The sequence below is a fragment of the Pristiophorus japonicus genome, chromosome 15 (genome assembly GCF_044704955.1).
Source record: "Pristiophorus japonicus isolate sPriJap1 chromosome 15, sPriJap1.hap1, whole genome shotgun sequence".
NCBI classification, from domain to species: domain Eukaryota; kingdom Metazoa; phylum Chordata; class Chondrichthyes; family Pristiophoridae; genus Pristiophorus; species Pristiophorus japonicus.
In genome coordinates this window covers 134,021,785-134,049,649 of record NC_091991.1, presented here as the reverse complement: position 1 = coordinate 134,049,649, position 27,865 = coordinate 134,021,785, and the positions used below count along the sequence as shown (strand labels likewise).

The following is a 27,865-nucleotide window of genomic DNA, read 5'->3' as shown; positions in this document are numbered from 1 at the left end:
TTTTCTTGGAAAACACCTCTTCCTGCAAATTCATGTGAACTTGGACAGATTTGGGTGATGGACTTGAATTGCTGCACTAAGCAGGCAAGCTGCAAAAGGACAGACCAGAAGACTAGATATATTCAATGAGGGACTGAAAGTCTGAGTTTTGCCAAATTCGTGGGTGTTTAGATCTGTGAATGGCTTAAAATGTTACTCTTATGTTTATGACATCAGTGAAAACTTACAACACCTCCAGTCACCTCATTCTATATTTCATGTGAAAAATCCAAATCATGAAGACTATGGTCAGAAGAGAAGTATAAGCTCCTCAGCAAAATTAATGCACTTAGATAATTATAGTTATTCCATCAGAAAACTGAAATGGCTACTGAAAAAACATTGTTTATTTTTCCAATATGAAGCTCCCAGAGATCCTCCATTGTGAGGTTCTGTGCTTGCTTCAGTCATGAATTGCTCTATTGATCATTAGAGTGCTGCATATTTCTATCCGAGTTGTATTGTCAATGATCATCTACATGCAAATGCTACAAAAACAATGGGGACAATTCTAAAATGACTGGAATGGAAAAAGTTGTGGACTGCTGTTGGGATCATCAAAAACAACCAGATCGATCATTCTGGACCCTTAAGGGCTTTACACAACTAGCTGGTTTTATTTCTCCCCCCCTCCCCGAATGGCAAAAATATTAATGGATCAGGTTACAATATTCAGCTTTAAAAAAGGTTTATTTTTTTAAACCTTTGTTTCAAACATGCATCAATTAAGATGCTCAACATCGGCATATTGACTCATCCTCAATTTCTTCTTTCACAGGTAAAACTTTATTTTAGCTTGTCCCAACAAATCCAGCAGAGATTGGGAGCTCGGTAAGCAGGGAAACATGCCAGAACCTACATTCCACACAGCAGCTCAGTAACAGGCTGCACGGTTGAGTCCAAGTTTCCTGTGTACCTAATGTGTGTATGGTGGGGAAGGGAGGCTCTCCATGTTCTCTGCTGACTATTTGAGGATGGTTGTTTATAGTCCCCTGATGATAGGATAGGTGGTGGTGGTGGTTTTGGGGGAGGGGGGGGCATTTATCTTCCCCACTGGGCCAGGGGTGGGCAATGGGAGGATATATCTTTTGTTCCTGTGGATCAATGAGCTGGGGGAGCTGCTATCAGTTTGTCTATTTTTTATACTTTTGTTTCAAACTTAGGAGATTTCCCCATAGCAATATATATTGAGTTGAAAAAGACAGGTTAAAGAATATTCACTTTTAAATGGAGGAAGTGATGAGAAAGTGATGAGAAAGTAGATATTTCACTTAATTAGAAAACAATCCATCTTGTATATACACAATAGTTTGAACACATGAACAGATCAAGATTTATAGTAGTTATTTTTTCCAGTACTGTTCAGTGTTGGGGCATGTCATTTTACAACCAGGCTGTTTAAGTGCTTAAAGTAATTGCATGCAGCCAATAACTTGCTATCTTTGAGTTAATGTTAATTGATTTGTCTCCTAATTTTTCCCATCCTTGTCAGTTTAACTTTGTCAGTAATTCTGCTTCCCTAATGGCCAGATGAGTCAACCACATCACGAACATAATCTAATGGTTCAATCACAAGGAAACAACCAGATGGCAGCGTTACCATATAAGGAGAAAACAGAATAAAAAGCCAAACAGACCATGACCTCCCTTCGCTGCAGCTTTATTTCCCTCCAAGTTGCATTCCCCAAACTCTGCTGGGTCATTCCAAGTCCCTCTAAACAAAAACTTGAGAAAGATTTAGAACTTATTTAAATTGTACTTCAAATTGGCAAGTTAAGAATATTTATTGTAGATTAACAACTTGAAACCAAGTGGATTTGAGAATGGTATAGCAAATGTAACTTGTTTTTGTCCTAGCATTTACTTTCTATTTATTGTTAATCAAAAATTGGTCCAAGAGGATTATACTCCTATTTGTGGATAGATAATTAGGCTACATATCTAACCTCCTCAACCTCTTTGCATTACCATGAATGACATTTATGTGAGCAGGAATCGTGAGGCAAATAGAAAACCCAGAGAATGAACATGGAGTTCTGCTTATTTTCAATGACACAATGCATTTTTTTTTCAATCAAAATACTGTTTCATTCCAAAAGGTATGACTTGGCAGGTCAGCCTGTCCATTTGTCAAAGTGACTTCCAATTGCACTTGGATGAGGTAGTTTTACTTTTTTCATGAGCAAAGATCTTGCCAAATAATCAACTAAATACATCAGTTCATTATCCAAACATGCTATGTTGTAGAATGGTTGGAGTGGGTTTGCTTCTGCAATTCTTCAGATAGAAAGATCTTAACCACAGTCAGCAACAGTGAAGTAGATTAGATGTTTCCCAAAAAAGGAGTGGGGCAGGATAGAGAGAAATTTCTGCTTTTCCTTGTATAGAACCCAGCAGAGTGCTGTTGCTAAAGACCTGAAAACAGGTTGCCCTCTAGGAAATTGTGTAGGACATGGGACAAAGTGACCTAAAGTGGGGGAAGAGAACTTATTGCAAAAAGATCATCCAAAAATGTCTGACCACATTTAAAATGGATTCAATTTACAGATGCTCAACATAGGTCAGATAAAGTTAATTTAAGTTGCTGCCCAACTATGACTGATGCTGGTCTGTATAAAGTATCACTACTCAGGATTTAATCAACTTTGTATTAAACTCCAATTCCATCAATCAAGGAATTAATTTTTTTTTGGAATACTGGGCCTGGTCATTTTTTCCCTGCAACTTTCCCTCGATTCCCTTTTTTGATGTAGCAAAGCAATGTGGTTTCCAAAATTACTTCAGTAATTAATTTAATGTCAAGCTGCGGCTCAGTGGGTAGCACACTCGCCTCGGAGTCAGAATGTCATGGGTTCAAGATCCACTTAAAAAGGACTTTAGCACAAAAAAAACTAGGCCAACATCCAGTGCAGTGCTGAGGGAGTGCTGCACTGTCTGAGGTGCCATCTTTCAGATGATTCATTAAACCAAGGCCCTGTCTGCTCTCAGGTGGACGCAATAGATCCCATGGCACTATTTTGAAGAGCAGGGGAGTTATCCCCGGTATCCGAGCCAATATTAATCCCTCAAATCAATATCAAACTGATTATCTGGTCATCACATTATTGTTGAGAGTTTGGCAAATTGGCTTGGTTTCCCCACATTACAACAGTGACCACACTCCAAAAGTACTTCATTGGCTGTAAAGCGCCTTAAGATGTCCGGTGGTCGTGAAATCTACTATATAAATGCAAGTCTTTCTTTGGAGAAAGACTCTTGAAATGAATGGCTGATGACAGAGGGCAAGTGCAAGCCAATCACATCATCATGTCCACTACAATTCACAGGAAATCAGAACTGATTTCAAGTTTCACTTGGCAACTAGGGATCAAACCAGGAAATTATGTTCTGCTTTCTCCAAAACCCCAGTAGATTTTTATTTCCCTTCCTGGACTCCAGTTAGCCTCACCAGTGCCAATAATATGAAGCATACAACTCCAATCACAGTCTGTTTATAAACTATATTCTTGAGTTTTTCCTCCAGATAGGTTTTGGGCAGGTAGGAGTTCGAAGCTCAGCCACTGCAGCAGAGAACAGCACTAGGCTATTTTAATGCCCGGCCCTCATCAACAGGCATCCACTCCACTTCCCCCCAGAATAGGAAGTGGTTCCCGGCCTGTGAAAACTGTGCAGCCGTTGGCAGACTGGTAGATGCGGGAATGGAGTTTCAGGAAGGTCACACAGGAGAGGGGCTGGTGTGGGGTAGGCCTGAACTTTCATTGTGGGGCTTGATAGAGCATTCCTGCTCCTCCTGGCCCCACAAGGAAAGTTTAAAAAAAAATTACCTTAAAATGAACCCCTTTGGTCGTCTTGCTTGATTTCCGCAACAGCTTCCCACGAAGGCTGGAATTAAAATAGCAGTCAGAGCCGCCCCTCCAGAGCCAGAGTCAAAATCGCAGACGGCAGGATCGAGTGGTTCCAGGGCAGGTATGTAACCTGGGGCATTTTAACCACCCATCCATCCGGTTTCTGCCAAGCAGGTAGTGGAGGAATTGCATCCGGGAGGGCGCTAAGCACCAAGTCCCATCGCCAAGAGCATGGAGAAATCAAGTGCAGGCAGTGGAAAGAGCGTACGGCAAACCAGTCCCACCCACCCTTTTCATCAACGATTATCTGTCTCACCTTTGACAGGGACTGTAGTTCTCGTATTGGACTGTTCAGCCACCTAAGGACTCATTTTTAAAGAGTGGAAGCAAGTCTTTCGATTCCAAGGGACTGCCTATGATGAGTGGTAAAATTGATTCTTATGAACAAAAAATATTCATGTCTGCACAGGGTGGAGTGGTTCCTTTTGCATTATTGTAATGTTCCTGACCTAGAGAACATTTTTGGATTCACTGGCACAGCATATGGTCACTGGTGTTGCAAATGCTCATTGCTCAAAAAAAAAAGGTTCATGAGGTTGATTCCTGAGATGAAGGGGTTGTCTTAAGAAAGGTTGAGCAGGTTGGACCTATACTCATTGGAGTTTAAATGAATGAGAAGTGATCTTATTAAACATACGAGATTCTGAGAGGGCTTGACAGGGTAGATGCTGAGAGGATGTGTCCCCTTGTGGGGGAAATCTAGAACTAGGGGGGCATTAGGCATTGCCCATTTAGAGATTAGGAGGAATTTCTTCTGAGGGTCATGAATCTTTGAAATTCTCTACCAGAGAGCGCTTTGGAGGCTGGGTCATTGAATATATTCAAAGGCGGATACACAGATTTTTGAACGATAAGGGAGTTGAGAGCTATGGGGTAAACAGGCAGGGAAGTGGAGGCCAAGATCAGGTCAGTCATGATCATATTGAATGGCAGAGCAGGCTCGAGGGGATAAATGGCTATTGTTCTCTACTGCCGCTACCCTTACCTGTTTACTTAATAGATTCTGCAGAATTTATTGAGCATCAGCGAAAGTCCACGGATGAAATTAAAAAGATATTCGGAAAGCAAAGAGCATGAAAAATTCTTGGCAAATAAAAATCAAGGACAACCCAAAGATGTTTTATAAATATATGAAGAGCAAGAGGATAACTAAGGATAGGGTAGGGCCTATTAGAGACCATGAGGGTAATCGGTGTGTGGAGGAAGAAAATGTGGGCATGGTTCTGAATGAATACTTTGCATCTGTTTTCACAAAGGAAAGGGGCAATGCAGATACTGCTATTGAGGAGGAGGAGAGAGACAGAGTTTTGCAGCTTTGAAAGTGGATAAGTCCCCAGGCCTGGATGAAATGTATCCCAGGCCGTTAAGTGAAGCAAAAGACGAAATAGCAGAGGCTTTGATGATCATTTTTCAATGTTCTCTGGCTTCAGGTGTGGCGCCAGAGGACTGCTAATGTGGTACCTTTGTTTAAGAGAGAAAGGGATAGACCAAGTAATTACAGGCCTGTTCGCCTAACCTCAGTGGTGGAAACATTATTGGAAAAAATCCTGAAGGACAGGATTAATCTTCACTTAGAAAGACACAGATCAATCAAGGACAGTCAGCAGAGATTTGTTAAAGGGAAGGTTGCATCTGACTAACTTGATTGAACTTTGCGAGGAGGTAACCAGGAGGGTCGATGAAGGCAAAGCGAATGCTGTAGTGTATATGGATTTTAACAAAGCTTTTGCTAAGGTCCCACATGGCAGACTGGTCATGAAAGTAAAAGCTCATAGGATCCAGAGCAAAGTGGCAAGTTGGATCCAAAATTTGTTCAGAGGCAAGAAGCAAAGGGTAATGGCTGATGGGTGTTTGTGACTGGAAGGACATATCCAATGGGGTTCTGCAGGGCTCAGTGCTGGGTCCCTTGCTTTTTGTGGCATACATCAATGATCTAGACTTGAATATAGGGGGTATGATTAAGAAGTTTGCAGATGATACTATCAACCACACAACTGATTTTAATGAAGAAAGCTGTGGTCTGCAGGAAGATATCAACTGGTCAGTTGGGCAGAACAGTGGCTAATGGAATTTCATCCAGAGAAGTGTGAGCTAATGCATTTGGGAAAGGCCAACAAGGAAAGGGAATACACATTACATGGTAGGCTACCAAGTGTAGAGGAACAAAGGAATCTTGGAGTGCATGTGCACAGATCCCTAAAAGTAGGCCAGGTAGAGGTGGTGGTTAAGAAGGCATACAGAATGCTTTCCTTTATTAGCCGAGGCATAGAATACAAGAGCAGGAGGGTTATGCTTGAACTGTACACTGCTTAGGCCACAGCTGGAGTACTGTGTGCAGTTCTACTGCATTATAGGAAGGACATGATTGCACTGGAAAAGGTGCAGGAGGAGATTTATGAGGACATTGCTGGGAGTGGAGAATCTAAGCTACGAGGACAGATTGGATCAGCTGGGTTTGTTTTCCTTGGAACAGAAGACCTCATGGGAGGTCTATAAAATTATGAGGGGCCTCGATATAGTAAATAGAAAGGGTCTATTTCCCTTCGAGGGGTCAACAACCAGGGGGCATAAATTTAAAGTAATTGGTCGAAGGTTTAGAGGGTATTTGAGGGGAAATGTCTTCAGAGTTGTGGAGGTTCTGGAACTCACTGCCTGAAAGAGTGGTAGAGGCAGAAACCCTCACCACATTTAAAAAGTACTTGGATGTGTACTTGAAGTGCCGTAACCTGCAGGGCTACGGACCTAGAGCTGAAGAGTGGGATTAGGCTGGATAGCCTCTTGTTGGCCGGCATGGACACGATGGGCCGAAATGGCTTCTTTTGGTGCTGTAAACTTCTATGATTCTATTCTATTTCATTGTGTACTAATATTACACTTAAATGAAAATCAGACCCAGTAGCTCTGTTCAAACTGGGCCATCCAACAGCAAAGTTCATCCCATCATGAGTTGGTGCTAACAGGCTCCAATATCTCCAGCAACCTTGTTGACAGCTTTTCAGGCAAGTGCTAGTACTTGGGCTGATAGTCTGACTAATCTAGTGTTTGCACCTCTTCCTCTGTTGATTTTGTGGCTTAATCTGGCAGGAAGGTTTTCCACTCAGCGTGGAAGATTATTTATAGCTAAAGTCAGCAACTCTGATCGCCATGTGTGTCTTAAAAAAAACAGCAAGTCACGCAAAATTCACGATAAGAACTTGACAGGGGATTATCATCACTGGCACAGCATATTGTTGCTGGTGTTGAGAATGCTTATTGTACAAAGACCTAAATTTGAAAAAAAATTCTACATTTCAGCTGTGGCTCAGTGGGTGGCACACTCACCTGAGCCAGAAGGTTGTGGGTTCCAGTCCCACTCCAGGAACTTGAACATAAATTTCAGCTGACACTCGTGCAGTGCTGAGGGTGTGCTGCACTGTCGGAGGTGCCGTCTTTCAGAGAAGACGTTAAACTGAGGCCCCATCTGCCTTCAGGTGGATGTAAACGATCCCATGGCACTATTTCAAAGAGCAGGGGAGTTATCCCTGGTGTTCTGGCCAATATTCATCCCTCAAATCAACATCACAAAAATTGATTTATATGGTCATCACATTGCTGTTTGAGACAGTTGGCAACCATGTTTCCCACATTACAACAATGACTACACTCCAAAAGTACCTCATTAACACTTTGAGACATCCAGTGGTCGTGAAAAGTGCTATATAAATGCAAGTCTTTCTAGGAATTGATAGATGGTGATTGGAAGCCTTATTAAAAAACATTCAGAAAGTAGTAATAGGGTTGCTGTATCAATGCAGCTAATATCTTAACCATTCATTTTGGTAGGTAGAACAAGGAAAGACAATATAAACTAAAAGGTACAATTCTAAAGTGGGTGCAGGAACAGAGACCTAGGGGTATATGTGCACAAATCATTGAAGATGGCAGGACAGGTGGAGAAAACTTAACACAGGATCCTGGGCTTTAAAAAGGAGGGGCAGAGTGTACAAAAGCAAGGAAGTTATGATGAACCTTTAGAAGACACTGGTTCAGCCTCAACTGGAGTAGTGTTTCCAATTCTGGACATTGCACATTAGAAAGTATGTAAAGGCCTTAGAGGGTGCAGAAAAGATTTACAAGAATGGTTCCAGGGATGAAGCACTTCAGTTACATGGATAGACTGGAGAAGCTGGGGTCGTTCTCCTTAGAGCAGAGAAGATTGAGAGGAGATTTGATAAAGGTGTTCAAAATCAAGAAGTCTAGACACAGTAGAGAGAGAGAAACTCTTCCCATTGGCAGAAAGGTCAAGAACCAGAGGACATAGATTTAAGGTGAAGAATGAAAGGTAACAAAGAAAAATGTTTTTTTAAATAAATGGAGTTAACGATGATCTGGAAAGCACTGCCTGAAAGGGTGGTGGAGGCAGATTCAATGGCTTCCAAAAAGGGAATTGGATAGGTAGCTGAAGGAAAAAAAATTGCAGAGCTACAGGGAAAAGGGCAGCAGGGTTGGATTAGCTGAAGTGCTCTTGGAGAGCGCTGGCACAGGTTCAACAGGCTGAATGGCCTCCTTCTGAGCTGTGACCATTTTATGATTAGCCAATGCCAGCAGCACAGCTTAGCTATGGCAAGTTTTGGCATCAGGACTCTGTTCTAAACTTGGCAACTTATTTCTGACAATTGCCTTTTTATGGGATTCATTAAACACTCAATTAGACAAATGGCTTGTAAACAGAATACATCCCACTCATTGCATTGCCAATGTAATGTGCTGCATAGCTTCTCACATGGTCCTAGAAATGAATTTCGACCAAACTCAAGAGCAATTCCCTTACCACTAGGGTTACTCAATCTGGATGAATGTATTCCTAGAGGTTTCATCACAGAACCTCCTGCCTCCAACAGCCCAGCCCCCACTGTTGGTGGTCCACTCAGCACACTGCCTTCCCACGTCAATCTCATTTATTAATCTTGCATAGTCTTACATAATATTGGCAGCACAGAAACAGGCCATTTAGCCCAACAGGTCCATGCCCCACATGAGCCTCCTCCTACCCTTGACCACAAAAGAAATTAAACAATTATTTTTAATGCCTCTACGATTTTGCTCCTGGTTGCTCGCAGCAGCCTGAGATTAATCTTCCAATTCCTGGAGATTCCAGGCCAATCCTGGAGAGTTAGCAACATTACTTACTGCACTACCATATACTTCTCAAACTGACAAATTTCCAAAGTCAGACATTCGTTACTGACAAACCATAGTATCATTGGAAACCCAGTCACGTGTTTCTTTCTATTACTTTCTCATGAAATCTTTGTGCGCTTTTTAAGGATTAAAATTATTTGCTTTATACCTCATTTCAGACTGATTGTCTTTTTTGTAGCCAAGATTAAAAGAGACTTGCATTTATATAGCATCTTTCACAACCACCAGACATCTCAAAGCACTTCACAGCCAAATGAAGTACTTTTGAAATGTCGTCACTGTTGTAATGTGGGAAATGCAGCAGCCAACTTGCACACAGAAAACACCCACAAGCAGCAATGTGATAATGACCAGATAATCTGCTTTTGTTATGGTGGTTGAGGGATAAATACAGGTGTAACAATTGATAACTGCCAGTTTTCAGGCTCATATCCGACAGCAGGCAGACAGAGAGCATGCCCCAACCAAGAGGTCCTCGGCTCATTTCAATATCTTGGCACTTATCACACCTCCAGAGGCAGCTTGCCCATCGCCACTGGATCAATTTCCAGGCACTTTCCTCACTAGCAGCAGCCTTCAGGCAAGTCCCGGAAGGGAGGGAGAACGAAACAAACATACGGAAGGGGCCCAATGACTGTTAGGTAGCCACATGGGACACCTATAAATTGGCCCAACCCAATATCAGCAGTACACTATATTAGTGTCTGAAATTGGCCCTCATTGCATCGGTTTTAAAATGTGCGCAATAAAGGGCCAGTTTCTAACCCAGAATGTTAGAGCTGGGAAATGGAACACTAATTTCTGAACCCAATGTCAGCATCAAGCATTCACAGTTCAAGTATGGAGTGGTGTGGATCCAAAGAAGACTAACACTCCCTGTACTCTGCCCCAATAGCGTATCTTAAGCTCATTTGTAGCCAGTATCTCCGCCGCACTATTTCACATACCTGCCACCCTTATGCCCTCTATTGTTAATTTACTGACAGATAATACAAAGTTAGGGCACTGTTGGGCTTGGATTCACAGCACACTAGGGACTGGGATGATACGGACCACATTTAATTCACATAGGGCTCTTACACCAGAGAGGGAGGGAAGTTTTCTATCCCAACAAATTAGAGTTGAATTTAAATCGCAGGTGCCAGAGTGAAGGAATAATGCACTAACCCTATTTCTAGTCCTCAAACTATTTGTTTTTCCTTTCATTCTTCACATCCTTTATTTCAAATTTGATTTATTTTTTTAATGTTTATTTTTCCACTTCAGCTTTCTCATTTTTCTATCAGATTCAGTCAATCTACTATCTTACCTCCCTCCTACTTACTCATGTTTTTATTTTTTCACATCTTGCTATTCCTTTTCTCCATTTTGTCCAGCCATGTGATTCCATCACACATCAAGCAGTGCTCAGTCAAAGTGACCTCCTTCTGGTCTACAGAACTGCCTGAGAATACCCCCGAATGAGGCCCTTCAGTGTTGCTGCCTTGGGAAAACTCTCCAACCTTTATCTCAGCTGAGATGGAGAATTCACTGTGAAGATCCACAGTATTATCACACTTTAGCCAAAACCATATCCTAGCAGGCTGTGACACAGCACAATACTACAGAAATGCAATGCTGCCCGTTTTATTTTACCACTCACATCTCATTTGTACTTGATTAGATTGGAATTGGACTTGGACTTCCCAAATTTATTTTACCCATGATCTAGAAAAAGAGCACTTAAATCCCTTCCATATGGGCTGGATTTGAGCTCAGGTTTCAGTGATGAAAGAGTAGTATCCCAGGGTCATACTAGTTACCCTTTGCCTTCCAACATTACAAAAAAATGTAAACTTAAATATGTCATTGTATCCAAGTAAAGCAAGATCACTATTACTGCCCTGGGACCAAAAAGTTACATTATACATAACTACAAAACTCTTTTTAAAAAAAAGACATGTGCAATTTTTATTGGATGTATGGTTTCCTTAAATAAATCATAGCTGATTTAATATAGAACAACTCCATCTACTAACGCTGTGAAACATGCCTAAAGTAACTTAGTTTTCCAAACATAACTACATAATTTTGTTTAACTGAAACGCTGGAATTTAGTAATCATTTACAGCATCTGTTTAAAATTATGGTTTCACCCATGAAAGATACCAGTTAGCTATTTATTCATTAAACATAAAATGGGCTGTTTGTGGCTTCACCCACCAACAAGAAATGGTTCCAGTTTATTGCTCTAAATTGGTGGTTATCTTTCATGATGTTTATCCAAGTATTCATGATGTTTGTTGATTTGATGTCTCTAAAGAACACATATGCAATATATATTATGCACTAAATACATGAGATTGAATGAAGGAAAAGTGGTTGGAGATATGGGAACAAGGTGGGTAAATGGGAGGACGACTATTTGCTTAATACAGACTGGTTGTGATGAATTGTTATGTATAATATGTATGACAGCATGCATGGTTACTACTAGTGTACAAACCCACTCAACTGAATTAAACTCAAAATGTAAACATGATAGCCATAAACATAAATCACAGCTGCCTCCTCAAACCTCCTTCCCCCACACCCTGCATCTTCACCTCAACATTGACTGCAGGGAAGTCATGGACCCCTCCATCTCAAAGATTGAGAACTTCCACCGATCTACCTCATCTTCAAACTCCTCTCTTCTGTCCTGATCACACTCGTCCTTAAAATCATACCCCTCACTACAGCTTTTCTCCCATCTATGATTTTTCCTCTCCAAGCTCATCTCTTCCATAAAACCCACCTCCTACCTCTTGATTGCATCATACCAACTCTTGACCACTCGATTTCCTTTCCTGGCCTCTGTTGGGCAACATTGTTAATGGCTCCCTTTGTTAATCCATTATCCCTCTCAAAAACACATCACGAGCACTTACCTCAAAAGTCTACCCTTCACTCAATCTTCCCCAAATGCCACTCAATCTCCCTTTCCTCTCTTTAAAAAAAAAAAAAGGTCCTGAAGAGTGATTGCATTGTTCACCTTTCCCATATTTTCTGGTTAAATTGCTTTCGTCCCATTTATATCCTGTTCACAGCCCCCCAAGATCTCACTGCTCAAAGCCACCAGTTTAAAAAAAACAGGCACATTGTTGCTTCTCATCTTTCTCAACCTCTGTCACATTCAACACATTGAACCATGAGATCCTACTCCAATACCTCTATAGTTCAGTTCCATGGGACTGCCCTTGCATGGTTCTACTCTTGCCTGCCCCAATGCAGCCAGCACATTTCCCAAAATGGCTTCTCATCTCATCTATGCATGGGCACCTCTTGCCTATTGACCCATCCTTTTCATCTACACATTACCCTTAAAAGGCCATTGCCATGGGTTCTGTTTTCATATGTAAACAACAGCCTCTCACCTCTTTGCTCGACCACCTCAGAGTTGGCTGGCAGGCTACCAGTTTGGTATGAAGTCATGAATGGGCCTGACTTTGATCATTAGGAAGACTGAAGCTATGGTTTTCCCCACCCTTGCCACTGACTCCACTGCCCTTTCTGGCTGCCTGCTCAGGCTGAACCAAGCGCAACATGATTTCAGATTCAGTTGGACCCAGAGCTGATGATGTAGCTCCATATCCTAAATATCACTAAGACCTTCACATCTGCAACATTGCCCACCTCTGCCCCCTTCATATTCTGGCTGCTACTGAAACACTTAACCACACCTCATCACCTCTAACCTCCAAATCATCAAGAACACTGCTGCTTACATCCCCATTCAACCGTGCTCATCCATCATCCGCATGCTCCTGGCTCGATTGGGATTCCTTGTCCTCCAACAAACCAAGTGTAAAATCTTTGCCCTCATCTTCAAATTCCTATGGCCTCATACTTCATTACTGGGGCACAGATTTCAGCCATCTGAGCACGACTCTATGAAATTCTTCCTTAAATTTCCCTACATCTCCTTTCTCAACTTTCCCCATAGAGGGTTGATGTCCATGCCTTCTATTCCTCTCAAGCATCTTGGAACAGTTAGTAACAGCATGCATAATGTCCTATGTAAAAATGATGAGATAACAGATGGATTTTAAGGCTGCAATCTGATCCTGAAGTTCAGATAATAATAATGCTTGTATGTTGCTCGTGGTTTATGGCATTTTTTTGAATCATTTGTATAGATTATAGGGCTCAATTTTCCCCAGCGATGTGTTTTTTTGGGAGCAGGCTGCTTTTTTTGGCACCAGTTAAAAAAACAATTTCCCCGATCAATTTGCACCAACGCAACATAGTTCCGATTTTTTTGGGGTACTTTTTTTTTTCCAGCCAAAGGGGGCATAACCTGCCACCTGCACCAATTCTGGCCATTTAGGCAAATTTGGCCAGCTGAGAGTTACTCCAGTTCTTTAGGCCAGTGTATGTGGCCTCGAGAAAAACCTTCTGGAGAGTTAAGGAAATCGGTGCAGATAAGGAAAATCGGTACAGGGAAGTGCAGCAGATGCCCAGACAGCAGGAGAGGGTGGGGGAGAAGCCCTTCGGGTATAGTTAGGAGCAGGTACTGGGAGGGAGGAGGCCATTCAGCCTGGAATAAGTGCATAGGAGCAGACCAGGAGGCTGCTTGGCCAAGGGTGGGGGAGCAGATTGGCAGGCCAGTCAGCCAGGAATCGTCACCAGGGGGAGGGAGCAGGGGACTTGAATTTAATGGAGGCAAGTTGTTGCAATGTATTTTAAAAAGGTGCTTGTGCAGGTTACGAGCCGAGCGGCAAGTGTCACTTTCCAGCCTCAGCCCACATGTGTGTCCCTGGTTACCGTGGCAACCTGATCCTTTTGGCGCAGATCAAGTCTCCACCTCCAAAACTAGGCTGCACCAAAAATCAAGAAATCAAATGGGGAAATTTAGATTTTTTTTTTTATTGGGTGCACTTGGGCCCCCAAAACACAGATGTAACTCTTCAAGTACACCAAAAAAAGCTTTGGGAAAAATTGAGCCCTTAATCTGTAATCATTCCAGGCTGTCTTATTTTCTATAATTTAAATAGAACAATTACATTAAACAGTAATGCACAACAGGCATGCACACAGTACTATGTTGTCCCAATAGTACTATGATTGCAGGATATAAAGAGAAATTTAATAAACTCATTATACAAGATCAAAAGTAGCAAAATCAATTTTCTGTAGTGTACAAAGCAATCCATATCGTCTGCCCCAGTTGTGGTTTCGTTTTATAGTTTTTTTTGGAATTAATTTGAACAATTCCAAGGACCTGTAATATTAAAATCTAATTCCACACTATTACAATTCTACTGCTTTGTTTGAATCTGCTGAATATTTGTAAAGGAGCAGCAAGTGTCTGCATCCAAACTAGTCAGAAGCCTTTGTTTCAGGGCAAGTCACAAAACTTTCTGGTATTATGCGATCACCAGGCTCATTGGCAAAAAAACATTGGTAGGTTAGCGTTGCTTTCTTACCTTGCAGCATGCTCCTGTATGCGGTGTCTGCAATGGCATAGATGTGTGGTGGCATCTCGTGTCGCTTCTTCCCTTTGTACATTTCTACAATCTTCTCGGAGTAGATGGGCAACATTTTGTATGGGTTTACGACAACACAGAAAAGACCAGAGTATGTCTGAAAATAAATATATGTTGTAGTCAGAGATTCCAAAATCAGGTTATTAATGGTCAATAAATAGATTCAGGAATTTTACAACTCAGTAAAACAGAGCTTCATTTTTCTGAGAGACACTCAACTGAAAACTAATCTTGCTTAGTATAACCCCTTTGATCGTTTACTTTAAAACTAAAATTCTTTGTCACACCCAAGATAGAATGCTAAAATTATGCCAGTAAAGACAAAGAAGAGGGAAGCTCAAAATGACAGAATTGTAAATACTCAACTTCAAAATCAAATGACTGGAAATTATTTAGCATGTAACATTAAATTCCTAAACTTCTAAATTCCCCAACATGCTCCTAGTCATCGGTTATTCTCCACATAATTCTCTTTGAAACCTGGAATAGCCTTTTATATTATTTCAACCTGGAAAAGCAATTATTTTTTATTTTCCAATGCTCAAATGTTAAAAAATATAAAATGACATGGAATATTTATAGAACTTGCAAAACTGCAGCAAATGCAGATGGCAATTTCACACTTGCCTTTGTTACGAACAAGGTTTATTATCTGCCCTTTGTCACTAAACCCAGTTATCCTTAAGGAATGAGTCATGCCAAGACATCCTTTTTAAAAACCAACGGGTAGAGAATTAGGATTAACTTGGATATTCATTCACTCATTTTCCTCACTTTCGGATTTGCATTTTAAAAAACAAATATGATAACCAGTGAGTGAGGATGATATAAACCTGGTTTTGAGAAGTTACTGGGGGCAATTTTCATTTTTCCCACCCCCTCCTGTTGGGGCTATAATGGGGAGGGATCATCATGAAGGCAGCACTTGCTGCTTTGTTCCTGCCAATGTTTTTCCACCACCATTTTGCTTGGAGTCATGAAATGCATGGCCCAAGGTAGCCACCATAAACAGGACTCATGTAAATTAGCATCCTATGACAACATCAATGGGACCACATTTTAGTTTTGAAGTTCTAATGGGCAGGCCATGTGCTGCACTTGCTCTGCTCATTTGTACTTGGCATAGATGAGTCGAATCAGTGTTTTTTTTTAAAAAAAAGGGGACCATGACAGGCAAAAAAAAAAAAAAGTACTTGACCTCAAGCTGTCTCAAATGATTGTGGAGCCAGGAGACGACCAATTCTTCATCAAAATTGCTCCCTATTCCTTATGCTCTACCCTTTCCAGCACCCCCCAACCAAGATGGCCCCTCTTCCACACCCTTCCCCTTAACCTGCACTGGCTGGGCTCTCAAACTGCTGGATTTCTCACCCCTCCAATCAGCAAGCTTCTCTTCAAGTGCAAGCAGCTCACTGACAGAATGCTAATGAGGCCCGAACATGAATATTGTTTGGGCCACTGACCACTCCCATTGGGTGGATGGTAGGCTTACTCCTGCCCAATGGAAGCAGTCACTTGAAATTGGTCCCCCATTATGCTTAACCGTCTAAGGCAAATTAGCATTCTGGAAATGACATGGCTGCTGAAGGCACTTGGGTTACTGGCTCCAAGTACTAATGTTAATTCTATTCCCTCAAACTGCTGGGCTTAGTAATACTTCCAAGCCATTCTCCCATCAATGCGAGCAGCATTTAGTGTACTGGCAACATAGATCAGGAAAGTCCTATGTTCTAGTCCTTGGTTGGTGTTTAGTTTGCTGAACTCAGTTGGGATGACCTTGGAGGGGTTTGAAACAGTCTCAGCATCCTAAGCTAATGAAGGAAAAAAAGTGGCCAGGGTTCAGATTACTGGTTTACCATTCAGCAATCCCTGCTGCAAGTGGACATCAAGTGAGTCAGGTTTACATTTACCTGTGGTAGATTCCACATATACTCGTTATATAGATGGTTGTATAAAGTACAAAATATGTTCTCCAGAAATTGTAGAATTACTGAATAAATGAGTCAAATTAAACAGAATACAAATGTGACTTGTCTATTTTGCATTAGTAAATTTGAATTAAATATATTTCCAAGATTCCTAGGTTTAGTTTGTTTTTATTAATCCAGCTGTTTGAAACAGGAACTTCCTGCAACTATTGTATGATCATTTCTCAAAACTAAACTGCAACAATTAAAGTTGAACCGTTTACAAAGCTTTAAGTTTGTTGGCATCTGTAATCCCAGAAACATCAACGCACTATTAACAATTTCAGACACCTTCAATAAATTGCACAATTCAATATTAACATGTACTTGCACAGCATTCCATACTGCTTTAACCCAGACCATGTGCTCAGATCAACATTTCACATCTTGACGACCTGTGCCTGAAATGCATATCAGATACCTCAAGAATTTTTACAAAATCTTACATCAATAATGAACCAAAAAACCCAAACATTCAGACAACTTAGACAGCCATTATCACAACTAATTAGAGTCTCACTGACTTCAACATCACTAAATTTATTAACAGTTGAACCATGAGGGCCTTACTAATCAGCACTTTCTGAAGCCGATCACTATGAAGTCTGCACAACGATGGCACAATATCCAGTTGACAATTTTAAAGTTAGCAGATTCCTGATGAGTCTTTCAAACACAATTTTAATTGTACCATGATGTGTGGATTAATATACAAGTCTCAAACTGTGATATCATCCAATTCTGATATAATCATGTGATTTACTGTGACCTTTTGTGGGAGAACAAAAAAGGGATGTTTGTTCTTAAATTGTCTGATGGAAAACTTAACATTCCTGATATGATGACATGGATCGAATAGTTCAGATTCACTCAAGTACAATAGTAAGATCTGGAGGTAAATGATGGCATGAGGTCCCAGGAATTATTATTAGTGATTGCAGTGGGTGTGCATAAGATTGTACTGCCGAATATATAGTGAGCATTGATGGACTGCTTATGTTTCATCTTCATGAATGCAGGACTTCGAGCTTGCTAAGGAGCTTTTTAAGATTGTTTCCATTTGTGTTTGGTGACAGGTGTATAATGGGAAGTACTAGGAGCATCCTATGTGCTTCTGATAATCCCCATTGAAACAAAAATTTCCATATTTGCAACATTATATTCTTGTTGTAAAAATAGAATGCAAATCAGCTAAAGTATTGTGTCCAATTCTGGGCGTCCCACTTTAGACAGCATGATAAGGCCTTGGAGAGGGTGCAGAGATTTACCAGAATGGTACCAGGAATGAGGGAATTCATTTACGTGGAGACTAGAGAAACTGGGGTTGTTCTCTTCAAAACAAAAAAAGGTGGTGAAGGAGATATTTAATAAAGCTGCTCAAAATTATGGAGGAGTTTTGATAAAGATAGGGAGAGGCTGTTTCCACTAGCAGGAGGGTCAGTAACCAGAGGACACAAATTTAACATAATTGGAAAAAAGCCAGGTTGGAGATGAGAATTTTCCTTTCTCAGCAGAATGCATTGCTGAAAGGGTGGCAGAATCAAATTCAATAGTACAGAATATGCATTTCTACATTAACCTTTGTGCATGTGTTGGTAAAATGGTGAGATGAAAAGCAGAGTGTGCAAGTGTTTTTTGATTGCTGTGTGTGCTTTACTTCCTCGGTTACTGGTTATTGGTTATCTACTAACATGGGTGAAACACCAGTCTTCAGCACCATGGAAACACCAGCAAGCAACATTGTATGGAGGGGGAGCGGTCATCATAATTAGTTTGACCAATCAGAATAACTACTCCAAGCCAGCAGAAGAAAGCAAACTGGCCAATAAAAGCAGCTCCAATAGAGCAGATTATGGCAAAAGGAAAGCAGCATCCAACCACACTCTGGACAGAGAGCAGGGGCAGTCTGATGAGTCTCATTGAGGGTCAACATTGGCTTCATCAGAGTGGTTGCTGACAAAGTACTGATCGCAAATGTTGGACAAAAACCTAGAAGCTGCACAATGTGCTGTGTCCAATGAATTCATATCAGAATTCCAAATTCTGGTGAAAGGAGAAAGACTGCAAAGTTTCATACTGAATGGAGGTAGATTGTTAAGCAAATATACACATGGTACATTCACCTGTAGAGAAAGACATTTTACACTAAAATTAGTGCATGTGGCTAAAATAGCATCACTGTAGCCATGCCAGAGGGTAGTTGGAGATTTCTATTGGACAACACTATTGCAGAACTGTCTGCCAATCAGTGTGTTCCTATTTCATTAATGTTATCCTTAGGTGCAACTTATAGAAGCTTGAGATATTTCTGTCAGCACATTAATATTGACAGTAAAACAATATCAGGTACAAGCTTGATTCATGCAATTTACTAAGCTCTGTGCACACATGAATCCTTGCCTGCTTCTGCTGAAATTCTATGGGGTGGGGATGGAGTTTAGCCAAAGTAATGTGGGTTCAGAGCATGGGGGGTAGTTAAATTGTTCAAAATAGGATTCCTGATCTGAACCCACCTCTAACTTGTCCATTTCTGCATCAAGGCAGGGACTTCTGGGGCTCTCGCTCGCAGTGCCACAGCCCTGCCGGCCCACAGGCAGCCACTCAATCTGGCCAGCTGAGAGCAGGAAACCAAGGCCGCGCATGAAAATCAGGCCCTGCCATTAAAGTTGGTAGGTCCTGTGGGAAACTTGGCTTCCTGGGTTTCCCCGACTACCTCGGAGTCCCACTGCCCCCAACCCACTCCTTAAAATTCAGCACTGTTTTCATGACATTAGTATAAAAGTTTCTTTAAAACAATGCAAAACCTGAATGTAACTTCACACTTGATTTGTTTTCAACTGGTGTTGCTTTTAATTTTATTCAATGTCCATTAATACCAACACATTGTTGTGTATGTAATTTCTGCAGTTTTGAACACAATCTATTTGATTCTTCTCATGTCCAATGTTATTACAATGAGAATCATGATTATTATTCATATAACAGGAAGAATATCTACTCCCTCAGTCCCTGAACTTTGCTGTAGCCTGTTCAGCTATCCATATCCTTTTGGAAGTTTCCCAACCATAACACTGACTTAGGTTTGCACTGGCAGAGAGCTTGGCAGCAACAAGCAAAGTTTAAATTCCCTATTAAGTTATAATAAATCATCTCCATAAACTGCAAGACAACTGGATCAGTACCCATCACTGATCTACTTGCATATTTTCATTTTATGAACAAACAACCCTTCAAACACTACTAATTAGGTACTGTTAGAATTTGATATAAAACTGAAGCTGTGCTATGTTTTTTGTGAAGTACCTGAAATTTTATAATTGTACTGTACTGTAATTGTCTCATGTGCATGTTATAACATCAACTGTTCAATCAGAACAAAATGATTAAAGTACCCAGATACACTTCCATGTAAGGGCTGGAATTTCAGTTACTGTGGAATTGCCTGAAGTAAACAAGTAATGAGAGGATAGGAAAGGACTTTAATTTATATAGCACTCTTCACGATTTCAGGTCATCCCAAAGTGCTTTACAGCCAATTAAGTAGTTTTGAAGTGTTATAATGTATGGAAAAGAATCTCAGTCAGCTGTGGCTCAGTGGGAAACACACCAGAGTCAGAAGGTTGTGGGTTCAAGTCCCATTCTAGAGACTCTAGTACAAAAAAAAAATTTAGGCCGACACTCCAGCACAGTGCTGATGGAGCGCTGCACTGTCGGAGGTGCCGTCTTTCGGATGAAACATTAAACAGACACTTGCTCTCTCAAATGGATGTAAAAAGATCCTATGGCACTATTTCAAAGAAGAGCAGAGGAGTTCTCTGCGTTCTGGCCAATATTAATCCCTCAAAACATATTTTAAAAGAGATTATCTGGTCATCACATTGCTGCTTGTGGGAGTTTGCTGTGCGCAAATGGGCTGCCACGTTTCCTGCATTACAACAGTGACTACACTCCAAGTACTTCATTGGCTGCAAAGCGCTTGGAGACATCCAGTGGATGTGAAAGACAGTATATACACCCAAGTCTTTCTTTAAATCATAGAAGGTGGACATTCAGCCAATCATATCAGCTCTTTGACAAAGCTATCAAATTAGTCCCACTTTTTCCTGTAGCTCTAAACTTTCCCTTTAAGGTTACAATTGAATCTGCTTCCAGCACCCTCAGGTAGCGTATTTCAGATAATAGCAACTTGCTGTGTAAAGAAAATTCTCCTCCTCCCATTTCTCTAGCCAGTTATCTTAAATCTGTGCCCTCTGGGTACTGACCCTCCTGCCAGTGAAATAGTTTCTCCTTATTGATCAAAAGCCTTCATAATTTTGAACATCTGTTAAATTTCCACTTAACTTTCTCTGCCCCAAGGAGAACAGCTTCTCCAGTCTCCAAATAATTGAAGTCCCTGATGCCCTCCAACTGTATGTTCTCCCAAGGGGCTCAAAGATGCTCCCAATGTCCATTTAATTTGATTTATTAATGTAGTTAGTATGGCAACCTTTGTCATAAAGGTACATCGGAAGAAATGTTAACAGAAGCCAGATAACCTCAGACTCCTGGGGGTTGAATTTCTGGAGAGGGTTGCCTCGTCATCCCCATACCTCAGTGGCAGATCCACAGAAACCCTGGAGAAAGGGCATAAAAGCAGGTATACCATTTCTCCAGGAGTTCTGTGGACTACAGTTAGAGTGAAACAGAAACACTATTCTGGTGGCAAGTGCTAAAGCATTGTCCTCAGGCTATGGAAAGTATCTTGTACCTCTCCCAGATCTGGTTCTCACCTAGGATACTCAGCCCCTTAAGTGTCTGTACTGCATTTGGACCTTCAGAAAGCCTTTGACAAATTTCCTCAGCTGCATAGCAAAATGGGAAGTAATCCATTCTGGAGGCAAGAACAGGGAAAGGAATTCCACCTTAAGCGGCAAGATTTTAAGGTGTAGTAGAGGAGAGCAATCTTAGTTTCCAGATACAGGTCATTCAATGTGGCAATGCAATTGATAAGGCCATAAAAAGGGCAGAAAGACAGACAAGGCCTTGCAACAACTTGCATTTATATCGCATCTTTAATGTAGTACACCATCCCAATGCACTTAATAGAATCCTTAGTTTGGTATCTAAGGCAGAGAATATAAAAGCAAAGAGGTACTGTTGGACTTGTAAAAGACCTAGGGATCTGCCCTTGATATTCCCTCATGTGAATTATCACCGGTCTGATTTGTAAGGGGACCATGCGCTGCTTACAATCAGGAGTTTACTTACACTACCCAATATCTAGACATACAGAAGTATGACCTGGGGGTATAACAATGAGAACCCATTGTTATGTGGACTGCAATGTTTCTTGTAAGCTGCACTTTGTTCTGAAAGGCCTGTTTCTTTTAATGGGTGGGCCATTTACATTTGTAGGTATGTACAGTATTTAAAATACCTTTCAGATTACTGCACGGCCACGTATGCACGCACCTTAGCGGGAACATTGGTGGACTGGATACTGTAATCCTGTGTCTTGTGCATTTCTCTCATCTTCCCAAAAGCTGGATTGATTAAAAGTTTACTGGGATGAGGCCAGATGCAGATTGTTAAACTGCTTTATTTCACAATCACCACCACACCCCCCGCACCCCCCAGATACTCCAGCAGGGTCAGTGGTAGAGATCACCAGCAGATATTTGCTGGGGTTGATTGCCCGTGGTTTTAATCGAGGCTTCATTCGCTCTCATGGAGAGATAGAAAACAGCGAGTTTGAAAGAGATTAGGGATGTTAACTCAGTGTGCCAAGGCACTGTGGAACAGCATTTAACAAAGTAAACAGGATACTGATCTGTACTGTTGAATCAACAATGTACAAATCAGAGCATGTTATGCTAAAACTGCAGTCTCTGGTCAGATCCCACTTTGTGTGCTGTGATCAGAGACACAAAAGGAAACCTTGAAGCCTTGGGGATGATCTGCAGAATAGCCACAGGGTTGATCATCAGGATCAGAAGATTGCTTAATGAGTGCAGATTGGAGAAATTTCAGTTCTTTAGTCTTGAAAATAGGTGACTGGAATGTGGAGGAGAGGCACCTTACATAAAACAATATAGAAAAGGTAAATGTGAAGCATTACTTCAGGGTAAGCCACGTCAGCAGGACAAAGGAGTGTGGGGAGAAGTCAGTAAAGGGCAAATTTAGAAGAAGAAATAGGAGTAGGCCATTCAGCTGCTCAAGCCTTCTCCAATGAATATACTCATTGACTGAGCATTCAAAACCCTCTGGGGTAGAGAATTCCAAAGATTCACAACAGTCTGAGCGAAGAAATTTTACCTCATCAGTCCTAAATGGCTATCCCCTTATCCTGAGTCTATGACCCCTAGTTCTAAACTCTCCAGCCAGGGAAACAGTCGCTAGCATCTATCCCAGCTGAGGGCACAATACAGCTCACTGGCCATATCCGGCCCACTCGGTCATTCTATCTGGCCCGCTTGATGGGACAGAAATAAAACAGAAACTAGAGCTCAAGCTGCACATTTGTCTATCCACTTTCACTTCTCATGGGTCAGACACAGACCCAAACTGCGACCAAGTGAAAACCAGAGTAATATTTCAAATTTAAAAATTGGCAAAAGAATTTCTCCCTGGCCTGATCTTAAATGTACCTGTTCGTGATTCTCAGTCCCAATGGCAGACATCCATACCCAGAATGCACTGCAAACTCAAATATGCTCCATCTATTTTATAGAGTGGAGTCAAGGCTGCTCATCTTCACAATTCTTTTACTGAAGTTACTGGCGCTGCATCTATCCTCTCTTGGTATCCAGAGTATGACAGCAGGGGAGTTTTCATCTGGCAGCAATTGGGATGGCATTAATAATCTTTGCTGAGGGCCATGAGGATGACTGAGGTGGGGAATTGATGCTGAGAAAGGCTCGAAAGAGGGTACGATGAAGAAAGAGGGTACAGTTCTATTTCACAGCACTGATTTACAGAGACCAGATGATACAACATTTTCAACTTTTATTTGATTCATTTCTAAGCAAAATCAAATACATGTATAGAAGGTATCTAACTACTTACTATTTGAATTTGTGTTTATATTTATGCAATATTCCCTAATTTTTTTCGCACAGTCCATTTAAAATTTGCTGCGCATGTGCAGTATCTCTTCCGCGGCAGGAGCAGGGCAGCAGCCTGCGCAGGACCACACGATTGTTATGCAAACATGCAGCCATGCGCCTTAGGGGAAACATTGGTGGGCAGCCCTCAACAGCTCACCAAAACTTAAGTGGCCCTCCAGTCCAAATGACTGCCCACCCTTGGTCTATCCAGTCAAGTCCTTTAAGGGGGAGAAATCGGGGGTGCTAATGGGAGGCGCAAACAACTCTTCCCCCAGGCACGGTGACACTAATGATGCTGGCTAAAGTCTGCAGGAGTTTAGCAGGGCCAGTAACGGATAGCACTCCAGCTCCACTGCACCGACGATGACATCACCATAAGCAGCACCCTTTTTAGCCCCCTGATGCTGTGCCTGGCAATGACAGCTACAGCTTATGGGGATGTGAACGGCGTGGTCGAAGGTGGGTCAATAAAACTTGCGCCGACTTACTTGTCTTGGCCTGTTACTGCTCTGAACGCAGGGTCCGTGCCACGATCGAGCAGCCCGGCACCCTGCTCGAGTGCCGAGTTAGTGTCACAGCAACCAACCCCCCCCCCCGGTGATCCAAGTAGGGCCCTGCAGAGTTGGCAGCTTGAGCCCTCCCCATTTATAGTGAAGGAGAGCACCTCCCCCACGCGGAAGCATTACACCCCACTCCCAACCCATCCGCCCCAAAGAGGAAGTGGAGTGCAGTTTTTTTGAGCTCCACTTCCTCTCGGGGGAGGTAACCCCAATTTAGAGCTGGGCAAGACTTCCGCACCTGGCGCATAAAGTCCCGCCTCGCGGATGCTACCGCACCCGAATTTCTCGGCCCAAGATTTTATATATTTCAATGAGATCACCTCATTTTTCTAAACTCTAGGGAATATAGGCCCATTCTGCTCAATCGCTCCTTATAGGACAGCCCTCATCCCAGGAATCAATCTAGTAAACCTTTATGCACCCCGTCTAAGGCAAGTACATCCTTCCTTAGGTAGGAAGAACAAAACTGTACACAGTACTCCAGGTGTGGTCGCACAAAAGCCCTATATAATTGCCAAGTATTCCTTACTCTTATATTCTAACCCCTTGCAATAAAAGCCAACATACCTTCATTTTCGTCATTGTTATAGATTGTAAATAGCTGAGACCCAAACACTGATCTCCTTGCAGCACTCCACTAGTTACAACCTGCCATCCTGAAAATGAACAGTTTATTCCTACTTTTTTTTGTCCGTTAACCAATCCTCAGTCAACTTTAGGCAGATACCAGAACAAATTTCTTAATACAAAGGGTAACCAACACTTGAAATTGACTTCCAGAAAAAGTTGTGACGGTGAAAACATGGTTATAGTATAGCACACTTGAGGGCTATAGTTTTACTTTTTCAAATGGTTGAGCAAAGATTGGTTGTATAACCTTCCTCATCTAATGATCTGGTGAAATACTACAGTCCTCATTATCTTGCAAATTTACTGTTAACATTCATTTCATGGATTGCTTATGGAAAATCATTGCCAGTCTATTGGTAAAGATAGACCAGGAAGTGTGAACTACTTTGACATTGCAATGGTTGACAGATACTCTCTGCTAAAATATTGTATTGCAGCTGGGCCACTTGGAGCCAATTTGAACTTTTGGTGGATGTTGGGCAGGTGGTGGGCAGATATCCTCAGAGGCCTGAGCCATTGTAATGGTCAGGCTCCATTTGCATAGAATTGACAAACTATGTGTGCTCAGAGTTAGCACATGCACCTTGCCAACCAGAGCGGGGATGGCAGAAAATCCAGCCGCTTCTTTGCAGAGCTGAGCAGCAAGTTGGTAGTCAAGTGGGGGAGACAATCTGGGGCAGGGAATATGGAGGGGCCTGCATTGGGCCAAAAGGAACACTGGTGTTTGCATGTGGCTCACAGCACTCCCTTCAGGACCACTAAATAAGCCGCTCTACACCTCGTACCAATGACTGGAGCATGCTTTGCCCTTGGTCGCTGACAATTGAGTCAGGGTCCTATGTATGTCATAGGAGCCAGATTTGTATGCCTTAATGAGGTATACCTGAAATGAAAGGGTGGTAAGTTCAGTGCCCCAATTGTCAGAATGCTCTTGCCCATTCCTGCCAAGCAGACAGCAAAAATCAACCTCAATGCCTGTAGGTTAGAGTTTCAATTGATTTAAGATTTTTTTCTCTTGTACACAGTCGCTTCTGAACTTTGTTACAACTGTAGTTGTAGGAATTACTCCATTTCCACATCAGTTTTGATGCACCACATCTAATGTTTGTTCAAGATTACTGGCGGGTTTCTGCTGAACATGCTTTAAAACACTCATGTTCTTAAACCATTCATTTATAAATAATAGCAGGTTTAGGCAATTCGGCCCATCGAGCCAATTCCACCATGCAATAAAAGATCATGGCTGATCTGATCATGGACTCAGCTCCACTTCCCTGCCCGTTCCCCATAACCCTTAAAAAAAAAAAACTGTCCATCTCCACCTTAAATATATTCAAAGGCCCAGCAAATTCCACAGATTTACAACCCTCAAAGAAATTTCTCATCTCAACTTTAAATGTGCAGCCCCTTATTCTAAGACTATGGCCTCTAGTTTTAGTTTCCCCTACGAGTGGAAATATCCTCTGCATCCACTTGCCAAGCCCCTAATTATTTTTATACATGTTTCAATAAGATCACCTCATTCTTCTGAGCTCCAATGTGTATTGGCCCAAGCTAATCAACCCCCTCATCTCCAGAAACAACCCAGTGAACCTTCTCTGAACAGCCTCCAATGCAACTATATCCTTTCTTAAAATACAGAGACCAAAACTGCACGCTGTACTCCAGGTGTGGCCTCACCAATACCCTGTACAGTTGTAGCAGGACCTCTGCTTTTATTCCCCCCTTGCAATAAAAGCCAACATACCATTTGCCTCCCTGATTACTTGCTGTACCGCCATACCAACGTTGTGTGTTTCATGCACAAGGACCCCCAGGTCCCTCTGTACTGCAGTACATTGCAATTTTTCTCCATTTAAAATTGTAATTTGCTTTTCTATTTTTACTGCCAAAGTGAAAAACCTCACATTATACTCCATCTGCCAGATTTTTGCCCACTCACTTAGCCTGTCTATAGCCCTCTGCAGATTTTGTCTCCCGTCCAGGTTTGATGTCCCACCGATCTTTGTATCAGCAAACTTGGCTACATTACACTCGGTCCCTTCATCCAAGTCATTAATATAGATTGTAAATAGTTTAGACCCAGCACTGATCCCTGTGGCACCTGATTAGACACAGTTTGCCAAATTGGAAAAAAGTTTACTCACATAGATAAGTCCTGAGTAGTAGCGTTCCCTCAGATTGTGCAGCACCGATGCTTCATTCAGGCAAGTAAGTTCTGCCATGTCCTCAACTTTGGAGAACTTTGGGGGATTCATCTTCTGGATGTCATCTTTGTTAACTGTAACTTTCTTTCCATTTTCCATCAGTTCAACAGTAACTTCATCCCCCTTTTCCTCCTTGATGCTTGCAGCTTCAAAGCCATTGCGGTCCGAAGGTACCCAGACCAATTTCTTAGCTGACCAGTCAGCCTGGGCAAGTGGATTCAATAAGTTTTTATCCACAAAGAGAAATGAGTCAGCATCTCCACCCTGGCTGCCAGACTTCTGTGCCATTATGTCTTAGTAATACCTGTCAAAATAATATTAAAGTTATTTTCACATTATTCTACGAGTTAAAACCCAAGCACAAACTGACATAATAATGGGATAATTTTTCATCTTCACTACCTGGGCCTTAAACTGATAGTGAAGCAACTTGCCAATCTGATGCAGAACCAACGTGATTTATTTCACGAGCAGGTGATCCACGCCGAAAGATTACTGCCCAGACAGTGAAGACAAAAATTTACATCAATGCGTCTCATTGGGCCTATTGGAGTGGAGATGAGGTGGATCTTATTGAAACATAAGATTCTGAGGAGACTTGACAGGATAGATGCTGAGTGGCTATTTCCCCTCATGGGCAATCTAGAACTAGGGGGCATAGTTTCAGAATAAGGGGTCACCCATTTAACAGATGGAAGAATTTCCTCAGGGTTGTGAATCTTTGGAATTCACAACCTACCACCACCCCCCCCCCCCCCCCCCATTGCATACATTTAAGATGGAG

At 41.8% G+C, this 27,865-nt stretch overlaps 1 protein-coding gene across 3 annotated transcripts in view; it reads right to left on the bottom strand.

Moving 5' to 3' along the window:
* LOC139281048 (myosin-11-like) overlaps positions 1-27,865 on the bottom strand; it is a 163,674-nt gene that overhangs the window by 125,842 nt on the left and 9,967 nt on the right. For all 3 annotated transcript variants that reach the window (XM_070900939.1, XM_070900940.1, XM_070900941.1), the window contains exons 2-3: positions 27,022-27,385; positions 14,573-14,729 (exon numbers count right to left, since the gene is read on the bottom strand). In XM_070900939.1, the coding sequence (XP_070757040.1) occupies positions 14,573-14,729; positions 27,022-27,369 (505 nt within the window). In that variant the 5' untranslated portion in view covers positions 27,370-27,385. The remainder of the gene's footprint in view (positions 1-14,572; positions 14,730-27,021; positions 27,386-27,865) is intronic.